The 23,412-nt window shown below is 43.6% G+C and overlaps 1 protein-coding gene across 1 annotated transcript; it reads right to left on the bottom strand.

Annotated features, from left to right (window-relative positions):
* Window positions 1-8,613: 8,613 nt before the first annotated feature.
* Window positions 8,614-22,293, bottom strand: LOC141096997 (uncharacterized). Its single transcript, XM_073583969.1, has 2 exons — window positions 22,148-22,293; window positions 8,614-14,300 (listed from the first exon to the last, which is right to left on the bottom strand). Exon 2 carries the CDS (start codon window positions 14,297-14,299, stop codon window positions 13,223-13,225), a length of 1,077 nt encoding a protein of 358 aa, XP_073440070.1. The 5' UTR covers window position 14,300; window positions 22,148-22,293; the 3' UTR covers window positions 8,614-13,222.
* Window positions 22,294-23,412: the final 1,119 nt, after the last annotated feature.

Genomic DNA, 23,412 nt, shown 5'->3' with positions numbered 1-23,412 from the left:
CTTGTAGCCTTGAGATTGCTCATGCTTCCTCACAATTTGGTTTCTCAAGTACTCAGACAGTTCTTTGGTCTTCTTTCTTTTCTCCATGCTCAATGTGGTACACACAATGACACTGGACAGAGGTTGAGTCAACTTTAATCCATGTCAACTTGCTGCAAGTGTGATTTAGTTATTGCCAACACCTGTTAGGTGCCACAGGTATGTTACAGGTGCTGTTAATTACACAAATTAGAGAAGCATCACATGATTTTTTGAACAGTGCCAATACTTTTGTCCACCCTCTTTTTTATGTTTGGTGTGGAATTGTATCCAATTTGGCTTTAGGACAATTCTTTTTGTGTTTTTTAATTTAAGACAAATTAAATGAAGATAATAATACCAAAGAATTTGTGTTTGCAATCATTTTCAGGAAGAAACTGAGTATTATCTGACAGAATTGCAGGGGTGTCAATACTTTTGGCCACAACTGTATCTCATATCTATATCTATCTATCTATCTATATCTATCTATCTATCTCTATATCTATCTCTCTATCTATCTATCTCTATATGTATCTATCTAAGATATAGAGATAGATAGGGATATATTTAGAGATAAATAGATAGAGATATAGATAGATAGATAGATAGATAGATAGATAGATAGATAGAGGAGATAGATATAGATAGAAAAAAACAAACCACAATACTCACCTCTCCTCTCTCCCACTCTGATTCCAGCGGCGGCTGTGCTTCAGTGTCAGGAGCTGCCGTCTGCCAGACACACAGCGGGTGCGCGATGGTGACATCATCGTGCACCGGCTGTGAGTCAGAAGCGGAGGGGACTGATGGGAGAGAGACGCATCATCTGACGCTCTCTCCCATTACAATTGAGGGTGGTGCCGGCCCTGACTTACTGCCGTATAGCGAGGCGGGGGCCCTTGGGGGGGAGCAGGGGCCCTGATGGTTAGCCGGCTGCTGCGACTAAAACTCACTGACAGCCAGGAGACCTCCCAAAGTGAAATGATGTTCACCCCTTTCCACGCCCCCCATGTGGGCGTGGGAAGCAGTGAATATTCATTTCTCTTTAGCAGTGGGGACAGGGGCTCCTGCCTCCTGTTACCCGCTGCTCCTTCTGGCAGGGGCCCCCTAAACAGCTGCGGACGCCACTGGCTGGGGGCCCCTGGAGCAGCGGGGACCCTAGGCAACTGCTGGCCCTGTATGCCAGCAGGTGCCAGGGCCCACAGGATGCCAGGGCCCACCGGAGAATCCTCTGGTTCTCCGGTGGGCCAGTCTGACCCTGCCCTTATATATAGCCCCATTGCTTATTAAACAGTGTACTTTTGTTGTGTATAGCGCCATCCTTTATTACATTATGCCCACTCATTATGTCTAGTGCTGTCCCTTATTACATAGCATCCTCCATTATTATGTACAGTGAGAAAAAAAAGTTTTTAGACAGCCACCAATTGTGCAAGTTCTCCCACTTAAAGAGATGAGAGAGGCCTGTAATTTACATCATAGGTAGACCACAACTATCAGAGTCAAAATGAGAAAACAAATCCAGAAAATCACCTTGTCTGATTTGGCAAGATTTATTTTGCAAATTATGGTGGAAAATAAGTATTTGGTCACCTAAAAGCATGCAAGATTTCTGTCTCTCGCAGACCTGTAACTTCTTCTTTAAGAGGCTCTTCTGTCCTCCACTCAATCGTTTTTTACTTTTAAGGACAGCTGTTGTGATTTTTGTCACATCAACGGCTGTGCATGTGCAATGCAGCGACTGAGATGCCAATGCTCCATTCATTATTCTGAGATCTTTGTCATCTCAATTGCTACCTTTGTAGAGCGCAGCAGTTGTAGACCAGTTTTGCTCATTGCAATGGAGATTCTCCACCATTGGTTCTCCTGGATCACTTCACCATGGGTGCAGGGGGACCAAAATTTTGCACCATCGTAGAATTTGGAACTAAGTGCAACTGCCTCAGGAATAAAGTCCTGGATCAAAGATCCATCTCCAGTAAATTTGAAGACAATCTAACCACGATCATCGAGGCTTCCCAGCATTCACTCTTCTTTCAGTCATGGAAACCTATGTTGATGGTAAAACCTTGTTTCCTATAGAAATAGTTGATGCCCCCATGGTTATAGATCTATCATTACAAATATCTATAGAAAGTTACTTATAATAGCTTGGTCACTTTTTTGTGTTCCTCTAAACCTGCTACAGTTCATCTACGCTACCGCCTACATGCAATGTGCACCCAAAACTATGTACAGTATTACAAATATGGTGGACTATTGTGACCTTCCTTCTGTCTTAATAATGAAGGCAAGCTATGCTGACCTTCCTTGTCTAAAGGCCCCGTCACACTAAGCAATATCGCTATAACGTCACTGGTTTTGTGAAGCAGCAGCGATATTGCTAGCGATATCGCTATGTGTGATACTTACCTCCGACCGGCTCCCCCGCTGATTATCGCTGATCGCGCGAGAACGTCCTGGGCCATTTCTCGTCGTCAGCTTCCTGCTGGGCTCCCTGCTGTGGAGACGAGCAACGCGTGGACGTGGGCGGGAGGACGTCTTCAAGGCCTCGCCTGACAGGTAAGTAGCGACCGCCGACCGCTGCTATGTCGCTGGTGAGATCTGCCTGTGTGGCAGCTCACTAGCGACCACTTAGCGATGCACCAGCGATCCTGACCGCGTCATATCGTTGTCGGGATAGTACCTTAACTACCATTGGATCCATTTCTAATAAATCAGGCAGAGGCAACTATACAGTGTATTATAGTTACAGCCACTTCATTCATTGGGTGCAAACAGCTTATAAGTCTGCAAAAGAACAGTTTTAAAGTTTTTAGACAATTTAGATAAGCTTGGATTACATTAACTTTAATCATGTATTTTATCCTTTTGAACCAAATGAGGAGTTTTCACAAACAAATTACCTTTTGTGCCTTTTATATAAAAAAAGATATATATGGAATCCACCTTCATTGTCAAAGAACCAGCTAAAACATGTATTTATCGTCGTAAGCAGCCAACAGTATGAATCAGAAACTCAACACAGATATGAAAAGGTAAAACAAAAACAACTCTATCTAAATGGAAGAAATGCACATTTTTTTTTTTACTACCTACGCATGTTTTAATAGATCTAACACATTGTGTGACTCCTTAATCACGTTTTTCTTCAACAGTGCATGTGTCGTAATATAGAAGTCCCAGAAATAAATGCTGCCCCACTTGGCTAATACATTTTTCAGCATAAATAGTGCTATTAACTAACTGTAGAGATAATCAGCAATCCCTATAGGTCTATAATGTATTTATAGCAGAGCAATGCAAATGGGGTATTTTCCAGCTAACCTATTATAACAAAGATTGGAGGGTAATGGGCCTTTCAAAATACCTTTTATTATAAAAGTTTTTTTTTTGCTTTGGGGAATTTTTCCAACAAATGAAAACAGAAATTGCAGTTAAACTTTTGTACTGATCTGTTCCCTGTAATACTCAGGGAAATAACCAACTTTGTGGCACAATTCATCATTGGTTCCTCCTTTTCTATAACTATGTCAATCTCTCAGTTGAAAAAGGTGTGCAGGGACAGATTTTGCACTAGTCAATTAGCTTAAAAGGTCCCACTTTTTACCACTATACAGGAATCTGATCTTTCCTTCTTGGGCCTTCAAGATGCATCCACTGAGGAAGCATTATGCCGGGTGACTGACTCAAGTGAAAACTAAAAGAGTGAGATTGACAAGGATAAAGTAAGAGTCCATATCATAGTCAAGAGTATCTGGGTCAAAGTTCAAGAGGCCAGCCGTTTACAATAAACAGGAGAAAGTAGCTAACCAAGGATTAATCCATAAGAACATCCATTGGTTAAACAGTAGACTCTTCGGGAACAAAGCAGAGTCAGATTCTACTTATTACCAGAGAAATAGTAAATGCAATAACTGGCAAACAAAGGCTTCAGTACCCTTTGGCCCCTGCATCCAACATTTAAATGGCCCACTGACAGGGCCTTTTGTTTGATTGATCAACGAGATCTTTACTAATGCTGAAAGCACTGTCAATCAAACATGCTGGGTGGCGTACACCATGAGGCAACAAAGAAGACATTACCCCATGTGTCTGCCATCAATGATTGGCATACAAGTAGACATGGGTAAAAATGTGACACATGAATTTAGATGGCCCCATTACTTTAGTGCCCTAAACGCGTTCAGTGTTGGATTCCCTGGACAAGTGCCTACAAAACATAGGACCAGAATACACGTGGAGGAGGTGGGGGAAAATTAGGTATAGTTATTAGGGAGGAAAGTCAATGCAACAATGTTCCTCCAAAGGTAGCATGATAAGTTAGAAGATAAAAGTGTAATCTACTGTAAGGTCAGAGGTGAAGCACTACAGGTCAAACAAACTAGATAGGTAAGATTGTAGAACAAAAAATGTAGTCAGACAAGCCAGAGATTGGTTAGTGGAAGTTAGGCCACATCAAGAAGCGTTATGAATAATACAATTTATTTATAATTATGCTCTACGTATATAGCACTATCATGTTCTGTAGCTCTTTACACTATCATCACTGTCCCCACTGGAGCTCACTATATAAATTTCTTATCACTACATCTTAGGAGTGTGAGAGGAAACCAGACAATTCAGATTAAACTCACACAAACACAGAGAGGATATGCAAACCCCGTGCAGATGTTGTTCGTGGTGGTGTTCAAACCCAGGACCCCAGTGGCACAAGGGCTTTTCAGCAAGGAAGTGACATTATGGTTTTAGTTAACTGGAGAGGCACAAGCACTGCACTGCACATGCACTGTCTGCAGGAATACGCTGGTACTTGAGAGGGGAATACATAACTATTGGTGGTTGTTACATTTTTGCTTCGGTACATTAAATCCTGAAAGGATTTTCTATTCACTAAACATGCTGACTAATTTTGTAATAATTTTCTAGTTTACATTTTGGGTCCAGACCAAAAAGTTAAAATAGGAAGTACAATACATTACTGTTATTAATATCGTGCAAAAAAACAAAAGGAGCATTGTGAGATTACTGCATTTATTAATATCAAAGTTGATAATTTTGTCTCATGGTTTGATAAATTAATCTGATCTAAAAAGATTGTAAAATAAAATCCTGACTTTATTCATCCCGAATCTCTGCTCACCTACAAATTCTGATAGTTCAATGTGATAGTGGCGGTGCAGAATACTTTACCATTTACAAAAAAAATTTTAACTTCTCATATCTTTTTTTGTACCATGCTGCACTGTTGTGTAGGCCACTGTACCTCACATTCTTATACGAGAAACTTTATATTTCTATATTATATATATTAAAGGGGTGGTCCAAAACAAACATTAATTTTAATGCTAAATGTCTAATGTAATAAATAATATAATCTCTTTTCTAATATACATTAATTAAAAATTCCCTATCGTTTCCTCACTATGCTATAGCACTAATATTTTTTTACCTACGTCCTGTGTTGGATAAAGTTTGAGTATCCCATCATGCAATGGGGGTTCTCAAACAAGATGTTATCAAGGGGCAGATGGTATGGTCACTACCTCAGCCTCTGTCCCCACCCTGAAACAAAGCATCATCAGTGACGTCCATTTCAGTGGACGAGCTAGTCCCTGCTCTACTGAATATGCAAAGAAAAAAAGAAGGATTTTCTCAAAGCTTTGAGAAAGAACAGTGTTCTGTTCGAACCGCGTAGCCTTATCTCACACCATGTGAACTGCTGTCTATTTTTTCATGTTGTTTTATCTACAATAAATTGGAATTTTTTTGGAAGCTGGAAAATCCTTCTTTTTTCTTTTCATTATCCATGATGAATCCATGGCTTCCGTGCTTCCCCGCTCCACAGGCTATTAAGGTGAGCTGTTTTTTTTTCTTCTTTGGCACTACTGAATATGCGTTGGTTGTAACTCTGACATATGCTCAGTAGGATCTTGTCACTTCTTTTTAATGCACAGTGACAGTCAATTTTAGGGCGTGGCTGGTCTCTACTTGCTGACACTGACAGTGCGCTCCCTTACTGGAATGTCACTGGCTCCAACCTGCCCTGTCACGATGACTCATTCTGAGTCTTCATTCTGTGCTACTTTTTTCATGTTGTGTATAGCCAATACATTTCCTATACCTAAAGCCTCATTCAGATGTCTGTTTTTCATGTATGTGTTCTGTGTCTTTCACGGATTGAACATTTACTTATTAAAGGGAATCTGTCACCCTTTTTTTGGATTATCAACTGCCGGCATTGACATCAGGGGTTTATCTACAGCATTCTGTAATGCTGTAGATAAGCCTCCGGTGTAACCTGAAAGATAAGAAAAACACAATAGATTATACTTGGAAGGGCTTCCAGCCTTTGAGAACAGTACATGTAATAAGGTCGCACGGCACATGTCTGGAAGTTGTGACCTTACAACGTGCAGTGAAAGGCAAAGCTGGAAGTCCTGGCCTATAGGGATTAGGCTGGAGATGCAGTTGCACAACACTGTAAGAAGAGGACTGGACGGTGGGCAGCAAGTGGCCAGAAGGTGAATGATGAGGTATTAGGTTGTTTTTGTTTTATCTTGTCATTTTTTTACCTTAAAAAAGGTATCCCAGTACTACATCAAGCATTGCTTACATTATGACCCAACAAATCAACATACTTTCCGAGATGCGTGCACAATGCAATCCACTTTTACAGGGGATGTCCACTACTGTGAAACCACTTATTTTTATTGCCCCATAATGCAGCTATACTTACCTGCTGGGAAACTAACTGTTCCTCCAATCTCAGCTCTTGTCCCCTTCCAGTATCCTGCCATAAACAATGTCAAGTGACCACCGCTCTGATGGAATAGTGGCAGTTGCAACAAACCAGTGACCATGTGCAGAGGAATGGCATAAGTCCAGAAGTGAAGTGTAGTTCATTTTATGGTGCATGCTGGCGCAATTAAAAAGTAGGTCATCTTAAAGTGGCAATAAGACAGGAAAACTTTTATTATTGTAGTTCAGCCTATTCTAGAGTTTACAATAATGGTTGCCATACACAATACAATCTGTAGGATTAGCCAACATAGTAATGTGTATGAGGTCTTCCAACTCTCACTCGCAAGATGATAGCAGAAAAGGAAAGGATTTTGCCTGGTGAACTTCAGAGGCTGATACTTTTTTTTCTCCCTGGAAATAAGCATCCAACAGAAGAGTCTATTATCTACCCTCTAATGCAGTGTTTCTCAATTCCAGTCCTCAAGACCCACCAACAAACAGGTCATTTTTTCAGGATTTCCTTAGTATTGAGTGGGGCCCTGCGATCTCAGTTGCCACAGGGTACTGCACTTCATCCAGGTGTGGTACTCTGCTCTCAGGTAAGGAAGGAGCACTGCCAGGACTCACACACCAGCACCCAACACTAGTCCCCATCTGGCCATGGGGGAGTTAAGTAGAGGGTGTGGGTGGAGAAAGTAGAGAAGGGGCAGAACTTAAGGGTGTGGCAGTTGGAGGAAGGAGTTAGTACTAAGAGGGAGAGGGTGTGGGTGGAGAAAGTAGAGAAGGGGCAGGGCTTAAGGGTGTGACAGTTGGTGGGAGTAGTTACTGCTGAGGGGGGAGGAGAAAGTAGAGAAGGGGTGGAGCTTAAGGGAGTGACAGTTGGTGGGAGGAGTTAGTGCTGAGAGGGTGTGGGTGGAGAAAGTAGAGAAGAGGTGGAGCTTAAGGGAGTGCAGCTTGTCTCCAGACTAGAGAGTGAGAGAGACAGAGTGAAGATAGAGAAGAAAGGAAGGAAAGCTCCTGGAGGAGAAGAGGTCTTAAGGGCACGGATAGTGAGCAATCCCTCCGTGAGGCCCTCATCCACCAGCGTGGTTGGTAGAGGGACCAGGTCGCAGTTAGGGGACCGGTCCCCAAAACCAAGGACTCAGCTAGGAAACCAGAGGCAGCAGTATCTAAGTGCTGCAGCTGACCCCACACTCACTTGCCGAAATGGCAGACATATAGGATCCAAGGGTCTGACCAACGTCGCCCGACAAGATCCAAGTCTGCTGGCTCAGGACACTGTGTGTGAAGACGCAGGGCAGAAGAGGTGATAGCCAGCGTAGGGAGACGGCCAGGAAAGGAACATCAAAGAGAGCCCTGGTAACATACACCCCAAGCTACCTAAGAGCTGTCTGGACCACGAGCCTGGAGGACATAGCACCCCAAATGGGGACTAACAATTGAACTGTGAGTAAAAGTGTGAAGACTGCACTCTGCTGTGTCCTCAGAATCATTTACTGCTTCATCCACCCTGCACTACCATCATCTCCATCTTTTCACCATCACTGCCCTGGGGAATACTCTGCCTGTGGAAAGCTGAACCAACTCTGCTGCATCAACAACAGCCCCAGCAGACTGAGTCTGCAGCGTCAGCTAACACTTTATTTGTCAAATACTTCAGGTGACATCACGAATTATCCCTTATAAACTATTATTTCCCCTTGCCATCTTTTTTATTAGATTTTTAACAAAACCGACACCATGGGTAAATATAGTAAACATGCTCATAAGTAGAGCAACGGTAACTCCCTAAACAATTGAGACCTACAGAGATAAAGGAGCATAGTACCCTCAATAATACAAGTGAAAAATAGGAAATATATATTTTATTGCACAATCAATAACATACAAAAAAACAAACATAAAAAATAAAAAGTAGTACCAAAAAGTGGAGTATCTGTGAGGATACAAAAAGATCTGGAATAGATCACATTGCACAAAAATTACAAGCACCAAACCCTGCACAGTCTACAAAAATGTATATAATCAGATTGGATCACAACAACGAATAAACAACATTTTTATTAGATGCCCAGGGCCACGGACCACGTCACTGCTGCCCTTAAGAATCGGCCCGGTACAGAGTACCCCCACAGTCCTGGCAGGCACTTCATTTGCATAGGTGAAAGAATAAATGCTTGAGCGGGTCATGAAATTATCACCTGTGCAATACTAAGGATATCCTGAAAACGACCTCTTGGAGGGTCTCGGGGACTGGAGTTCAGAAACACTGCTCTAAGGCCACCTTCACACATCCATATATAAATACGTATGCCGTGTCACACGGTCTATTTTTGGCATCCATATGTACTTTTTTTACGTGTGTGGCACCCTGCAAAGTCATGCATCATAGATGTCTGTGAACTCTGATGGTGTGAGAAGCCAGCTGTTCAGCCATTTTTACACACGCTGAACGCTGATGTAATTCATGAAGGGCTGGTGTGAAGTTTGGAGGATAGCAGCCCTCCCAATAGGAGAACTATTAATCTCAGAAGAGGCATTCTTGAGCTCCAGGGATTGTGGTGCTGGAGATCACAAAGGCACTGGCTGGCCCTCTTGGTGGTCACTTTCAGGACTACAGCAAAAATCTGTGCAGTTGCATGGGACAGTGTCTTGTGCAGTTTAAGAAGCGTCCAACTGCAAGACAAAGTCAGTTAGGGATCAGAGGAGACATGTCTAGACATCCATAGTGGTCAGCAGTGGGAAGAGAGCAGAGTTACTTTCCTGTCAGCCTGATATGCCGTGGATGCCAAGGTCCAGGCTGAGAGAAGTTTTGGTGCACGCATAGTGCTATATACAATGTGAGTAAGGGTATGTGCACACGGTGTGGATTCTGCTGCGGGTCCGCAGCACGTTTAGGTGAGTTGTACAGTACCATTGTTTTCAATGGTAAACTGGAAAACGCTGTGCACATGCTGCGGATTTTTCCGCACAGTTTTGCTGCAGTTTACAATCCGCAGCATGTCAATTCTTTTGTGCAGAACCGCGGCGGTTTCACACCTCATCCATTATGAGGTGTGAAACCACAGGACTTTAGTCCTGCGGCTTTTACTACAAAATCCGCACTACCAAAAAGCTCTGTGTGCACATAGCCGAAGGAGAAAGGAGCTGGGTTCACCACACCATGAGAGGCTATTGGCTCAGTGTACTGAGTAAGAGCTGTAATCATCGACTACTCCAGTAAAAGTTTGTCTTTCGTTACATCTGAGGATTGGACATTGTTTACTGAGACAGGCTGATCCTGCATCCCTTCCACAACTTTCCTTTTAATTCTGACAAGGACAACCCACCAGCCAGCAAGACTAAAGGCCCCGTCACACTAAGCGACTCACCAGCGATCCCAACACCGATATGAAGGTGTCAGGATCGCTAGTAAGTCTCTATGTGATCGCTGGTGAGCGGTCACACAGACAGCTTCACCAGCGATCAGCACAGCGATGCCGAGTGCCCGGCGTCACTGGCTATCGCTGTAGAAAATAGTATCAAAATAAAAAATAGTTATTCTCACCGTCTGACGTCCCGTTCAGCCATCCTGCCTCTCTCCACGCTCCGGTCCCAGTGATCCTTTGCATGAATGACCGCGAGATGTCACAGTCTTGAGGGATAACAAAGTCTCACGGTAATTCGTGCAAATGATCACTGAGACCAGAGCATGGAGAGAGGCAGGATGGCTGAACGGGACGTCGGAAGGTGAGAATAACTTTTTTTTTTTTTTTTTTTTTTTTTTTTTTTACACCTGATCGCTGGTCTCCCGCTGTCACACACAGCGATGCGTGCTGGCCAGCGGGAGACCAGCGACCAAAGAAATGTCCAGAGGTTTCTTCCAGCGATACCGGCAGGGGGGCCGCTCGCTGATCGCTGTCACACACAGCGATCTCGCTGGTGAGATCGCTTAGTGAGACGGGGCCTTAAGACCATTGTGACAGCTGACCTCAATTACACCCCGGTAGACAGCGACCCAGATATGTCTATACCGGAAAAACATCGATGGTCTTGTAATTAAAGGTTTAGATGTGGAAAAAGAAAAAAAAGAAAAAAAAAAAAAAAAAAAAAAGTGCAAACTTTATAATTTCCCTTTAAAAGCCCACAAACCCTATTGATTTTTGCCATTTAAAGATTAGACGTGTTTATGGTGGTTGTGGTCTGTAAATATGTGACATTGAGTTTTTTGATTTTAGTCTTTTGTGGTTATGCACCTAGCAGGAAACAATTTCACAGAAAAGAAGTGATCTACTGTATCTCAGGGTTAGTAGCAAGCATTACTCTGGAGATATGCTTTGCTGCATGCAGGTGTTCCCCCCCCAGAGGGTTGCATACCATGGGAAATGGATGTCATTTAGCTGGAAACACTAACAATTGGGCAAATGTTTTTCAGGTAGTTAGGGATTCACAATACAAGGGGGACCCTTAATGCAAGTTGTGAGCTTAAGTTATTTTTGAAAATGAAAGGCAGCCTTTTTGTAAGCTTTATTTTCTTAAGGAAACAAATACCGCAATAAAATGTTTTACACTTTAATTAGGGAAGAAAAAAAAAAAAAAAAAAAAAAAAAAAAACACAACTAAATGGTTTGTAAAGGAAATAGTAACATTTCATTCTAACGTGTCTAAACATGTATTGCGTTCTTAGCTTTACAAATACACTGTTCCACACACACAGTGCACTGTGTGTGCTCTGATCATTCCACATGAGGCATCACTAGAAATTTGAAGTTGCCAAGTGCATAACATGTGACCAACCACATACATATTTTACCCTGGTGAACCACAAGAGTCAGGATTGTCAACATCTACATTTCCAGTGACCCATGTATTTTATTCTGTATGCAGGCCTCCAATTCTGAACCTTTATACACTCGCGATTTGTTAGCTTGAAATGGTAAATACTCAGGTCCCCAAACATCATCCCCTTGGATATATTGATTCAGAAGGTTGGCGGGGTTCCTAAAGTGTCAGACCCCTAGTAGTGGCCACCAAGCTCCTGGGAGGAAATGGAACAAATCCATACTGTGTCAGAATAAATTGAGTGACAGTTGTGTTGTGGTTAGATCAACCGTGGTCAGTGTACTGTACAGTGTATGGTGGCTAAAAGAACACCATGTCAGTGTGCAATCAGGCTGTGCAGGCATACTGAGAGCATGCACCCAATAAGAGTTGTGCACCAAGCTTCCAGTCATCATTTAGTGTTTAGTGATGTATCAAGGAAGCTGCAACATCAAACCTTGTGGAACTAAATACAGAGATTTGATCAATACCCCAATATCTGTCATTGACTATTTTGGGGACATTACTGCTTACCATCAAACTACCAGAAGGGATATCCTGTAAACAAGCTACCACCATGTTTGACATCTTAGGGTGCTTTCACATTGCGTTCAGGCACCTGTTTGTTGGTCTTCTTGGGGTTTGCGTCCTACACCCCATTCAAAATGCAATTCAGGCTTATGTGCCAACGGGCCCATAAATTATAAGTGCCGACAGCGCACGTTCGCTCTGCTGAGAACATTAGTTTTTGGGCATTTATGCCTACCGGAGGCAGACACTCAGATATTGTAGACTGCGTCAAGGGATCAGTTTCCAGTTGACAAACGCCCAAACATGACACGTCAGAGCACACATTTGCTCTGTTGGCCTCATAATAGTCTATGGTCCCGTCAGCGCATATGTCTGAATTCAGTTTTTCAGTGGAAGAGAGGGTCAGACATAAGCCCAGACGTGGCCAATGAATGGGTGCCTAAACACAATGTGAAAGCATTTTTAGTGTCAAGTCTGCTAAGCAGGAGAGATCATTTAAGTAAATTAGTGATGTGAAGTTCTGAACATATCTTTCAAATCATTCATTTACTGAAATTATTTGAACTACTTAAAAACACCAACGTGTCAAAAGGGAGAGAAGCTGTTCTTGGGACGTCCCAAAACACTAAAGTTTCTGATTATACATTCTAATAAACACATTTGTCACTAGTGCCTACAACATGGTGGGCAACCACTTTTATATGATCCAAACATGTTGCTCAGTGTTCACACATTTCATTGAAAGGATGTGCACAAATAAGCTCCATTGCTGACCTATGGGAGACATTGTCCATACCAAGAGCCGGTTAAGTGGCAAGAGGAAAAACATTTAAGGTGGCCTTTGTTCCCATAGCACTGGGCATTTGAAGTATTCGGGTGGCCAATATTTAATACTTTCAATTACGGCAGGGTGCTTACCATGGCACCTGCTTTCAAACCCACCGATAATTCATGGCTCTGTCTTATTTTCCTGGAGAAAAATGTTGGTTAGCACATTTTTAAAAGCCTATATGCACCTTCATTTAACCAAACCGTTTTAATGTTTAAACTGAAATTAAAAAAAAAAAAAAAAGCGCAAAAGAGACCCAAGTAATGATAAAATAAAAGATGCCTGGAAAAATTACATTTACAGAATGGAATATTCCCCCTGACCAACAAAAGATTCAGGGTTGGGGGTGTGGGAGCTCTCCCCTTCCTGATTTGATGACTGTGTTCCCAGATGTGAGGGGGCAATTGGTTGATGTATTGGGCATGTAGGACAGGATATTTGATGATAACTTGTCCCCAATTGTTGACCAGCATGATTATGTGAAGGATAAGGGTAGGTGTCAAATGAATAACCATAATATGAACGAGAAGGTTGTGGGTGTTGAGTGTGGGGGTATGTGGTTGCCTGATGAGACAAATGGCCACCAGGTGCCTGATGGGTTCGCACCAGAGGTTGGTGATAAGTCTGCCCAGTATGTGTCTGCTGGGTTAGCAGCAGAGGTTGCTGGTAGTTCTGCCCAGCATGTGTATGCTGGGTTGACAGAGGTTGGTGGCAGGTCTGGCTAGCATGTGTCTGCTGGGTTGGTGGCAGATGTTGGCTCTGGCTAGCATGTGGCTGCTGGGTTGGCAGCAAAGGTTGGGGTCGGCACACACCAGCATGAGCCAGCTGGGTTGGCAGCAAAGGCTGGTGTTGGCTCTGACCAACAGGTTGTTGCAGGGTTGCACGCTGTGCTCTTCTCCAGTCTTCAATTACTGTATAGAGGAGGGTGGGGTCATTCTCTTCCTGGCTGGCATCAATGAGCGTTATTAGGGCAGCCCTAAGCCATCCTTGACGCTGGCGGGGAACAGCTTCAATTTGAGGTGCAAGAGACCGGGCAAACCTCTCAGCATCATTCTCAGGAGTGAAACTATTTAATATCTGTAAGATTCGGACATCAATTTCTTGTGCCAAAAGAGGAAGGTCTTGATGCCGTACGCTTCGCCTTCCTCTTTGAATTGAACGAATGGGCCCAGGAGCCAGCTGCTGTGATGTTGGTTGGATTGCTGGTGGGGAGCTTCCCACCATTGGTAGCCTTCTTGCCTCTGCAGAGCCAGAATCCTGGTGCAGCACTATTTCATGTGGAGTTTCAGTCTCCACTGGAGCATCTGTTTCAGGAGGCAATGAAATTTTGCCTGATGGTACTGGTGTGGCCAAGTCCTCCAAATTATTGTCCATCCTATAATGAAATACAATGTGAGACTGACTTAGTTAAAACATACACATTTCAGCCTGGAGATTTAAATGCTACATGTTTAAATAGAGTCAGCACTAAATCCTGTCAGCCTTGACTGACATGATTGATACAAAGCAAAATAATGATGCACATTCAAAGTCCAATGAACCCACCTGGAAAATACATACCCCAAAATTAAAAGAACAGCATCCAGTCCAGGTGAAAAAGAAATCATGAAAGTCTATCTTTATTTTGCCATATTGCAACATTTCGACCATTAAGGTCTTTTTCAAGCATACAGCATGAAACTGGCAGCCTTATATAGTGTGGAGATGTGTGCTCCAATCACCAACAAAGTTCCACCCACCAACATAGTACATAACACGATTTAAAATTTCAATCATATTACATAATTATATACACATAATAGTGACATAGCAAATCTAGTGTCCAAAAATATCAATGGTGAAAATACGATAAACCCCCCAAATCCTGCATAATCAGGCCAATCGCTGATAAGCATCATAGTAGTCATGGAAAATAGCAGCCTATCCATTTATAGGTCTCAAAATATCTCTGTCCAGAATCCTAAAGCCAATGGATATCCAGAATTCATGTTGGCACCAAAAGGATATGTAGCCATATACCAGTCACATGTATATGCACATAGCCAGAGACCAGGAAACATATCCACGCCACTACAGTCACCTATGAGCACGAGAGTCACGCCCCCGGTCACATGAGCGAGGTCGCAAGACCAAGTCCAGTGACTATCTCTCGGGACACAGAGGCCAGTGCGCACATGCCCCCATGGAGCCCGGTGGTGGAGCGAAGCCTGTGTATAGCCTTATCCATGGCAGCACAGGCTCACTGTTTGAGATAGAGGCCGTCAGGGAAGTGTGAGATTAGCCACACCCAATGGAAAAACTTCCTGTATCTTGGCTTTCTTTAAATGTGAGATTACATTAAGAGAAAAGATCAAAACATGCAAACGTCCAGAGTAAATATGTTTATATAATAAATCGAAATATGATGCCCACATATAGAAATGACATGCCAATATATACAAAGACATCAAAAAAAAAAAAAAAAAATGACAGGGCAGGGAGAAAAAGGGTTGTCGAACCAATAGACAACATAAAGTAGAAATTCAGGACATATAATCCCCATTGTCCTCCAGTCATCCCAGAATGTCACCAAAAAAAAAAAAAAATTAAAAACATGTTACCAATGAGATACCATCAAATGTGTGTGGAGTGATTAAGTGCCACAAACCTGTAATTTATAGTCTATATTCAGACCCCTGAGTTGCAGAGTACCCAGTGTTGAAATCCATTTAATCTTTTTTTTTTTTTTTTTTTTAGAAGTTTCAATCTATCCCCACCTCTCTTTTGTATTGGGACACTATCATTTACTCCAAATCAGAGTTGATTTATTAAATGTCTACATTCACAAAAATGTTTGGGACTGGTAAATCCATAAGCTTGGCCCTAATGGTGCTCTTGTGTTTGTGATCTTGCTCATGTGACCACAGGCGGTGACTCGCATGCTCCTAGATGCTGGTGGTGAGACAGCGTGGATATGTTGACTGGTCTCTGGCTTTGTGCTTATACATGCGACTGGTATATGGTTACACATCCTTTTGGCGCCAACATGAATTCTGGATATCCATAGGCTTTAGGATTCTGTATAGAGATCTTTTGAGACAAATGGATAGGTTGCCAATTTCCATTACGACTATGATGCTTATCAGCGATTGGCCTGATTATGCAGGATTTGTGTTTATCATGTTTTCACCATTCCAGCTTTTTCGCCGGAGACAAAAAAGTTACAGTAGCCGTTTTTTCCAAGCGCCGGAATGAGACAAGTTGCCGGATCCGGCAAAAACGGATGAAACGCAATGCCATCCAGCGCGATCCGGCGCTAATGCAAGTCAATGGGGAAAAACTGGATCCGGCATTGCATTTTGCCGGATCCGGTTTTACAAAAAAAAGCCGGATCGCGCCTGACGGCAAAAAACTGATGTGTGAAAGAGGCCTTAACGAATAGCTGCATCAGGAACCCGGATACCTGGGAAATCCCAATAATCAGCTGTTTGGTGCCTCAGCAGCTGCATGTGTCACGGCTGTGTGACAGTCACAACATATGCATGGAGAGCCCAACAAACATGCATGAGTTGTGACTTTCACACAGCCGCAACACATGCAGCTGCTGAAGAGCCAAACAGCTGATCATCAGGATTGCTCCAGGATAAGATAAGACAAGATAATCCTTTAATCGTCCCACCATGGGGAAATTCAGAGCATTACAGTAGCAAGGCAGGAACAAGTACAGATACAGATGCATAAAGGCATTACATTGACAGTAGGTAGGTACATATACGGGGGAAAAAAAAAAAAAAAAAAAATGTAACCGGACTGTCACAACTTTTGGATCTATCATTTCACTGTTTGGGTCATTCTCCGTTTTGGACAGTGCTGGTTATACAGCCTAACTGCAGCAGGAAGGAAAGACTTTTAATAGCGCTCCCTCTTACATTTAGGATGAAGTAGCCGGTCACTGACAGTACTGCACATCTTTGTCACGGTCTCATGCATGGGATGGGAATCATTCTGCACCATGTAGCTCACCTTGGCCAGTATCCTCCTGTCGCCTACTTCCTGAACTGGATCAAGGGGGCATCCCAGGACAGAGCTGGCCCTTCTAATCAGTTTGTCCAGCCTATTCCTATCCCTGGTTGATATGCCACTACCCCAGCACGCCACACCAAAGAAGATGACTGATGCCACAACAGAGTTGAAGAAGGATGCAAGGAGTGCCCCTCTAACTCCAAAGGCTCTCAGCCATCTGAGCAGATAAAGCCTGCTTTGGCTCTTCCTGTACACTGCATCCAAGTGATGGTCCCAGTCAAGCTTATTATTGAGGATCACACCAAGGTACTTATAGGTCTCGACTATCTCAATGTCATTTCCCTGAATGTTCACCACTACTGGTGGATTTTTGCCCTTGCGAAAGTCCACCACCAATTCCTTGGTCTTGCCGGAATTAATCCTAAGGTGGTTCCTCTGACACCACTCCACAAAAGCTTGGTTAGTGTCTCTGTACTCTCTTTCATCACCTCCTGTGATGAGGCCTACTATTGCAGAGTCATCAGAATACTTCTGCAAGCAGCAGCTAGATGAGTTGCGCCTAAAGTCCGCAGTGTACAGTGTGAAGAGAAAAAGGGCAAGAACTGTACCTTGAGGTGCCCCTGTATTGCAGATCACCGTGTCTGACACACTGTCCCGAACCTTTACAAACTGAGGTCAGTTCGTGAGGTAGTTAAGGATCCAGGTGGAGAGTTGGAGGTCCACAACAACAAGGCCCAGCTTGTCTCTCAGTAGACCTGGCTGTATGGTGTTAAAAGCACTAGAGAAATCGAAGAACATTATTCTCACAGTGTTCCCAGGTTTCTCCAGGTGAGAGAGAGTCCTATCTAGAAGGTGGATAATGGCATCATCCACACCAATGCCCAGCCTGTAGGCAAACTGGAGAGGGTCCATATCCGAGCTCACTAGAGGACGGAGATGTGTGAGAACCAATCTCTCTAATACCTTCATCAGGTGTGATGTCAATGCTACAGGTCTATAGTCATTAAGGTCTTTCGGATAAGGTTTCTTCGGAACCAGTACCACACACGATAATTTCCACAGTTGTGGTACTATACCTATTCTCAGGCTCATATTGAACAGATATGTAATGATCTCACTCAGCTGGTGCCCGCAGGTTTTGATTAGTCCTGATTAGGCTAGTGCCCGCAGGTTCCTGATGCAGCTATACAGTAGGCAATATAGCTATTCAGATATGGAGTTATTCAAAGCTATTTGCTCATCACTAATGGTTACCCCCCCACAGACCTCCATCTAGTATGGTTACCCCCTGGCCCACATACCTCCATCTAGTATGGTTACCTCCCTCCCCACAGACTTCCATCTAGTATGATGGTTACCACTCCCACAGACCTCCACTTCCACACACTTACTGTAATGGGTCACAAACGCCCAGCTTTTATATTCACATCTAGTATGATGGTTACCCCCCCACATCATATAGTATGATGGACCCCCACAGATTCAATCTAGTGTGATGTTCACCAAAGCCCGAATACATATTAAACCAGTCCAAGTTACTCCATGTAGGGAGGTGGGTCGCCCTTGTCCAAGAGCTGTGGGATGTGTCACGGCAGCTGTGACCTGGTCCGTGGCCCTGGGCGCCCAAATCAATGGTGGTTTGTAGTTAATGAAATGAAATAGTTCGTGACGCCACCTGTGGTGTTTGGCAAGCAAGATGTTAAGCCAACGCTGCGTGCTGATCCTCTGGGGCTGATGGTGTGTTGCAGCATAGATGGTATAGCTCCCCACAGGTGAAGCTGTAACCCCAGGGCAGTGTATAGGCGCAGGTAGTGTAAAGGATAATACATAGATGTAGCAGTGCTGACGCACAATGAGTGGAAGACACCAGGGCCTGTAGTTCGAAAGCTTTACTCACAGTTCGTAGTACACACTGGTGCCTGCCTCCGTGCTATGTCCTCCAGGGCAGAGACTCAAACAACCTCCCGGGCAAGTCAGGGTTCTCCTCTCCAACACTCCGCCAACATGTACCTATCCTGAATGACTCCTCTATTGCGTCTTTTGGTGTGAAGAGCTCCAGTACCGTGGTACTCTGAAGTTCCACCTGTCAGATGTTCCTAACAACTCTTCCTTGTATGGCAGACAGCTGCAGCCTACTTCGGGGACTCCCTTTCTCCTGAGTCCCAGCTCCCTATACAGATGCTGTTGTGCCCCAAGTCTTGGATGGGAGTGATGCATTTACAGCCAACTACTCCACCGGTGTCTGCTGCAGAACCAGAAGTGTCCATACAACCTCAAGGACCAGGCCCCGGCCTTGCGCTGAGAGCCTATAGGCAGGGTTCCTCTTCCAACCCACAACTCCTCTCTGTTCTCCTACTCCTTCGTTCCGCACTGTTCCTTCTCTCTTATGGAAGCTTAGGTTGCAGTTCTACATCTTTCTCCTTCTGTTCCTTTCCCGTGCCAGCTGGCTCAGGTCACTGAGGGAGATCCAGCACTCCTTCCTCCAGGGATCCGTCCTCAGACTCTCCTGACTGACCTCCAGACTGATCTGTAACTCTAAACTTTCCCACTCTTTTATCTCTAACTCCACCCACCTCCCAGCACATCTCGTGTTACAAAGCAAGGACCCACGAAAGGTGCTCTGCTAACCTATAAGCATGGAGCCGCAATATGGTCTATTGCTGAACTATCCTGTGTGTGGGTGCAGGTGTTGGAGTGTGGAAAGGAGTTCCCAACTTACCTAGTTGGTGGGGCACTACACCTTAGGAGAAGGTGCAGTACCTCTGTGGCGACTGAGCCTCAGGGGCGCCAAAGAGGGACACAGAGTGAACAGACCAATTAATTAATTAACGTGCATGTGCAAAGGAGTGTATATTCAATTAATATTGGCAGACAAAGATATTTGTGATTCAGGAGCTAAATGCAAATTTTTCCTTGTGAAATAGTGCTCTAAATGGCATAAATATTTAGACAGGTGGGAGGACCAAGCCCTGTGCTAGAATAGCATCAGATATACTCTTGTCTCCATTACCTAGTTTTTCTATCAACACTGACTGTGGATAAGAATAAGCATGGGCACAAAACCCTAAGTGCATAGCTTACTAGATATGATGCAGGGTCCGTGCCACGTCCCTCTACCTGTCTGAATATTTATGCTAATTAGAGAACTATTTCACAAGGGAGAATTTGCATTTAGCTCCTGAATCACAAATCTTTTTGTCTGCCTATATTCATTGAATATACCCTCCTTTGCACATGCACTTTATAATTAATCTGTTCATGAATATATGCATTCTATACTATTAATACATTTTGCAGATGAACTTTATTTTGTTAAAATTCATCATCATTGTCTCAGCCATAGACGTGTAACAGGGTCCCTAGCTGGATGAGTCCCTCGCATTTCAGGCATTTTTTTACATAAACTTTTGAGTGTAATTGTAACAATAAAGATTGTCAAGTAATTTTTCTATATTATTGCTTTTTTGTGCTTTTTCTGGTCATCTTGTATCCCTACCCACATGGAGTGACTTGGTGACTCGGACTGGTTTAATATGTCTTCATTGCAAGATTTTATTTGGATCATTCCCTATTGATTTTAAAGCCCAAATACAACAAAATGGTCTTCCCACAGACCTCTCAAAGTATGATGGTCACACCACAGCCCTCTCCTCCATATGGTATGATGGCACCAGCGTTCAGCAGGTCACAGGCTGGAAGTATCCTGTGGCCTACCAGAGTAAATGACTGAGCGCAGATAACAGCTGTTAACAGTATTGGCATCCTGAGCAAGCAGATACCATTAATAACATTGCAATTGATGCAGACCACAGACAGATTGGCCAATAGCCAAATCTGGCAAATGAGATGGGCCAGTCCAGAGGATGTCAATGCTGTTAACAGCTGTGGAGGAGCATGGAGCCATCAGCTGGCCCAGGAAAGAGCAAAGACTGAGAAAGTGCACTGCAGTATAATGGAGATAAATTTGCCCAGTTCTGCTGATCCCTCCAAGGGGTATTTTACCTTTTTTTATTTAACAAAGTCAAATCTATCCAAAAATGAAGACGCCGTCTCACCCTGCAAAAAAAAAAAAAAAAAAAAAAATCACAGCGCCACTGGCTGAAAATTAAAAAAAAAGTTATAGGAAAATAAGCAACACCGTTCCAAAAAAACTTTTTGCAAGTTTTTTTTTATTTTAGTGGCAGGGGAAAAAAAAAAAATTAAACTGGATATGTTGGGTGTTGCCATAATCATATTGAAGTGGAGAGTTACATTGCATGGTTATTGCCGCAAGAAGGTCAATGTGGACAGAAAAATAAAAGAAATATGGTTTTGAGCAAGGGGGGCAGCGATACTTTTTACCTACCCTCATTGTCCAGAGTCTGTGCATTTTAGGGACATCTTGCCTGCAGTTTCAGACACCCTGGCAGGTGTGAATTTCTGGAACACACAGATTCACTCACAGATTTGCAATTTTGTTCAACTGTACATGCATGGTCTGCCGGTACAGACAATACACCACACGATGGGCAGAACAAATCACTTAACCACGTCAGGGAACCTTCCCACGTTCAGGATCTGCTACAGTTAAGACGCTGCAGAATGACCTCACCTATTACACAGGTTAGCAGACATGCATTTATGTTTTTTTCACATGCGGTTTTTCCTCATCAGTACAAGTCTATGGGGAAAATCCACATGCATACCCACAAGAGAAAAGTTGACATGCTGCAGATCTGAAAGACACCCCAAATATCAGTGTCCACAGGTGATCCCCAGGTGCACATAGACACACAGTGGACATAGGATTTATAGAAATCCCACCCACTATGCTGTAACACTTGAACGCTGCATAAATACACAGCATCAAAACTGCAGCAAATTCTGGAAGTGGGAACGTACCCTGAGAGTGAAATAAGCATGCACATACTCATTGACTGCTCCATTCATTCCACACAGGGCCACTGAGCACTGCATTCTGCAAGGGCCCCAGCAGTCGGATACCCTCCAGTCATTAAGTTATCACTTCTCCTGTAAATAGGTGATGACTTGTTTTAACTGGACAGCACATAAAGCTTACTGGCCTATAGTTTCCTGGGAGAGACAGAGCCCTTTATGAAAATAGACTTCTTCAGAAAGAATCAAATACAAGATCTTTTCCTAGGTACATGACATTATTCACACACAGGCTGGATATGACAGAAGCGCTAACCGCCTTAAAAGTCCCAATGAGCACATCACCTTTTAGCAGAACTCTGTTCCTTCCTGCTGCACTCCCCTTCTCCTCTGTATTAGGCACTCCACACTTTTATCACCTTTAGAGCTGCACCTGAAGCCTTAGCTCAGTAGCTCTAAAGCCTGGAGTGCAGTTCAGCAGTGACCTTCCCCTCCAGGCTCTACAGTCACTCCTAAAACCCGGGCCCTAAATTCCACCTAAATAAAAGACTTGGTAAATCACTGATACTGCACAAATGGACTGCTTAGGCTGTGTGCACACGTTGCAGATTCTGCTGCGGAATTTTCCGCGCAGATTTTGCTAAGTCCGCAGGTAAAATGACCTTTGTTTTACCTGTGGATTTAGTGCAGATTTACTGTTGATTTTCTGCAGATTCTGTGTGGATTTCCCCTGCATTTTTTACACCTGTGGGTTCCTATAATGGAGCAGGTGTAAAAATGCTGCGGATCTGCACAAAGAATTGATATGCTGCGGATTCAAACCCACGGATAAATCCGCAGCATGTGCACAGCATTTTTTGTTTTACATTGGCTAAAATGGTACTGTACACCGCAGGAGAATCTGCTGCGGATTCGCAGCAGAATCCACAACGTGTGCACATACCCGCACCAGCCATAACTAAGGCTAGTTTCACGCTAAGCCCTGCCCGCCCCCTCCGGTCATCTCCTCCTACTATCGCACACGGCTGCATGCGATCTGCGCACCCTGTCTTTAGCATACGCTAGTAGGATTTTTGCGTGCGCTGCGCACTATTGAAGGTGCGTCGAGTGCACCAAAATGCAACATGCTGCATTCGGCGCACCTTCAAAAGTGCACAGCGCACGCAAAAATCCTACTAGCGCACGGTCAGCGTACTGTCTGCGCACCCTATGCTAAAGATAGGGTGCGCAGATCGCATGCAGCCTTGTGCGATAGTAGGGAGTAGATGACCGGAGGGGGCGGGCAGGGGCGGGGCTTAGCGGCGCCGTGCGCTGCATGTAGATACACTAGTGTGAAACTAACCTAAGCAGGGTAAATTAACCCCTTTACCCTTGAAGCCTGTTTTCACATTCATGACCAGTCCAAAATTTACAATTCTGACCAGTGTCACTTTATGTTGCAATAACTCTGGAAAGAATGGATCCCAGTGATTCTGAGAGTCTTCTCATGTGTGATATATATATATATATATATATATATATACACAGTATTATATATATATATATCACGTGAGAAAATATATAAAATATATATCTCATAATAGTGGTAAATTTTGTCCAATATGACTTGT

This window comes from Dendrobates tinctorius, unplaced genomic scaffold, assembly GCF_039654945.1.
Source record: "Dendrobates tinctorius isolate UK_male_01 unplaced genomic scaffold, ASM3965494v1 ptg000082l, whole genome shotgun sequence".
NCBI lineage: Eukaryota > Metazoa > Chordata > Amphibia > Anura > Dendrobatidae > Dendrobates > Dendrobates tinctorius.
Note: the sequence above shows the minus strand (reverse complement) of the source record. Positions and strands in the feature narration are given on the sequence as shown.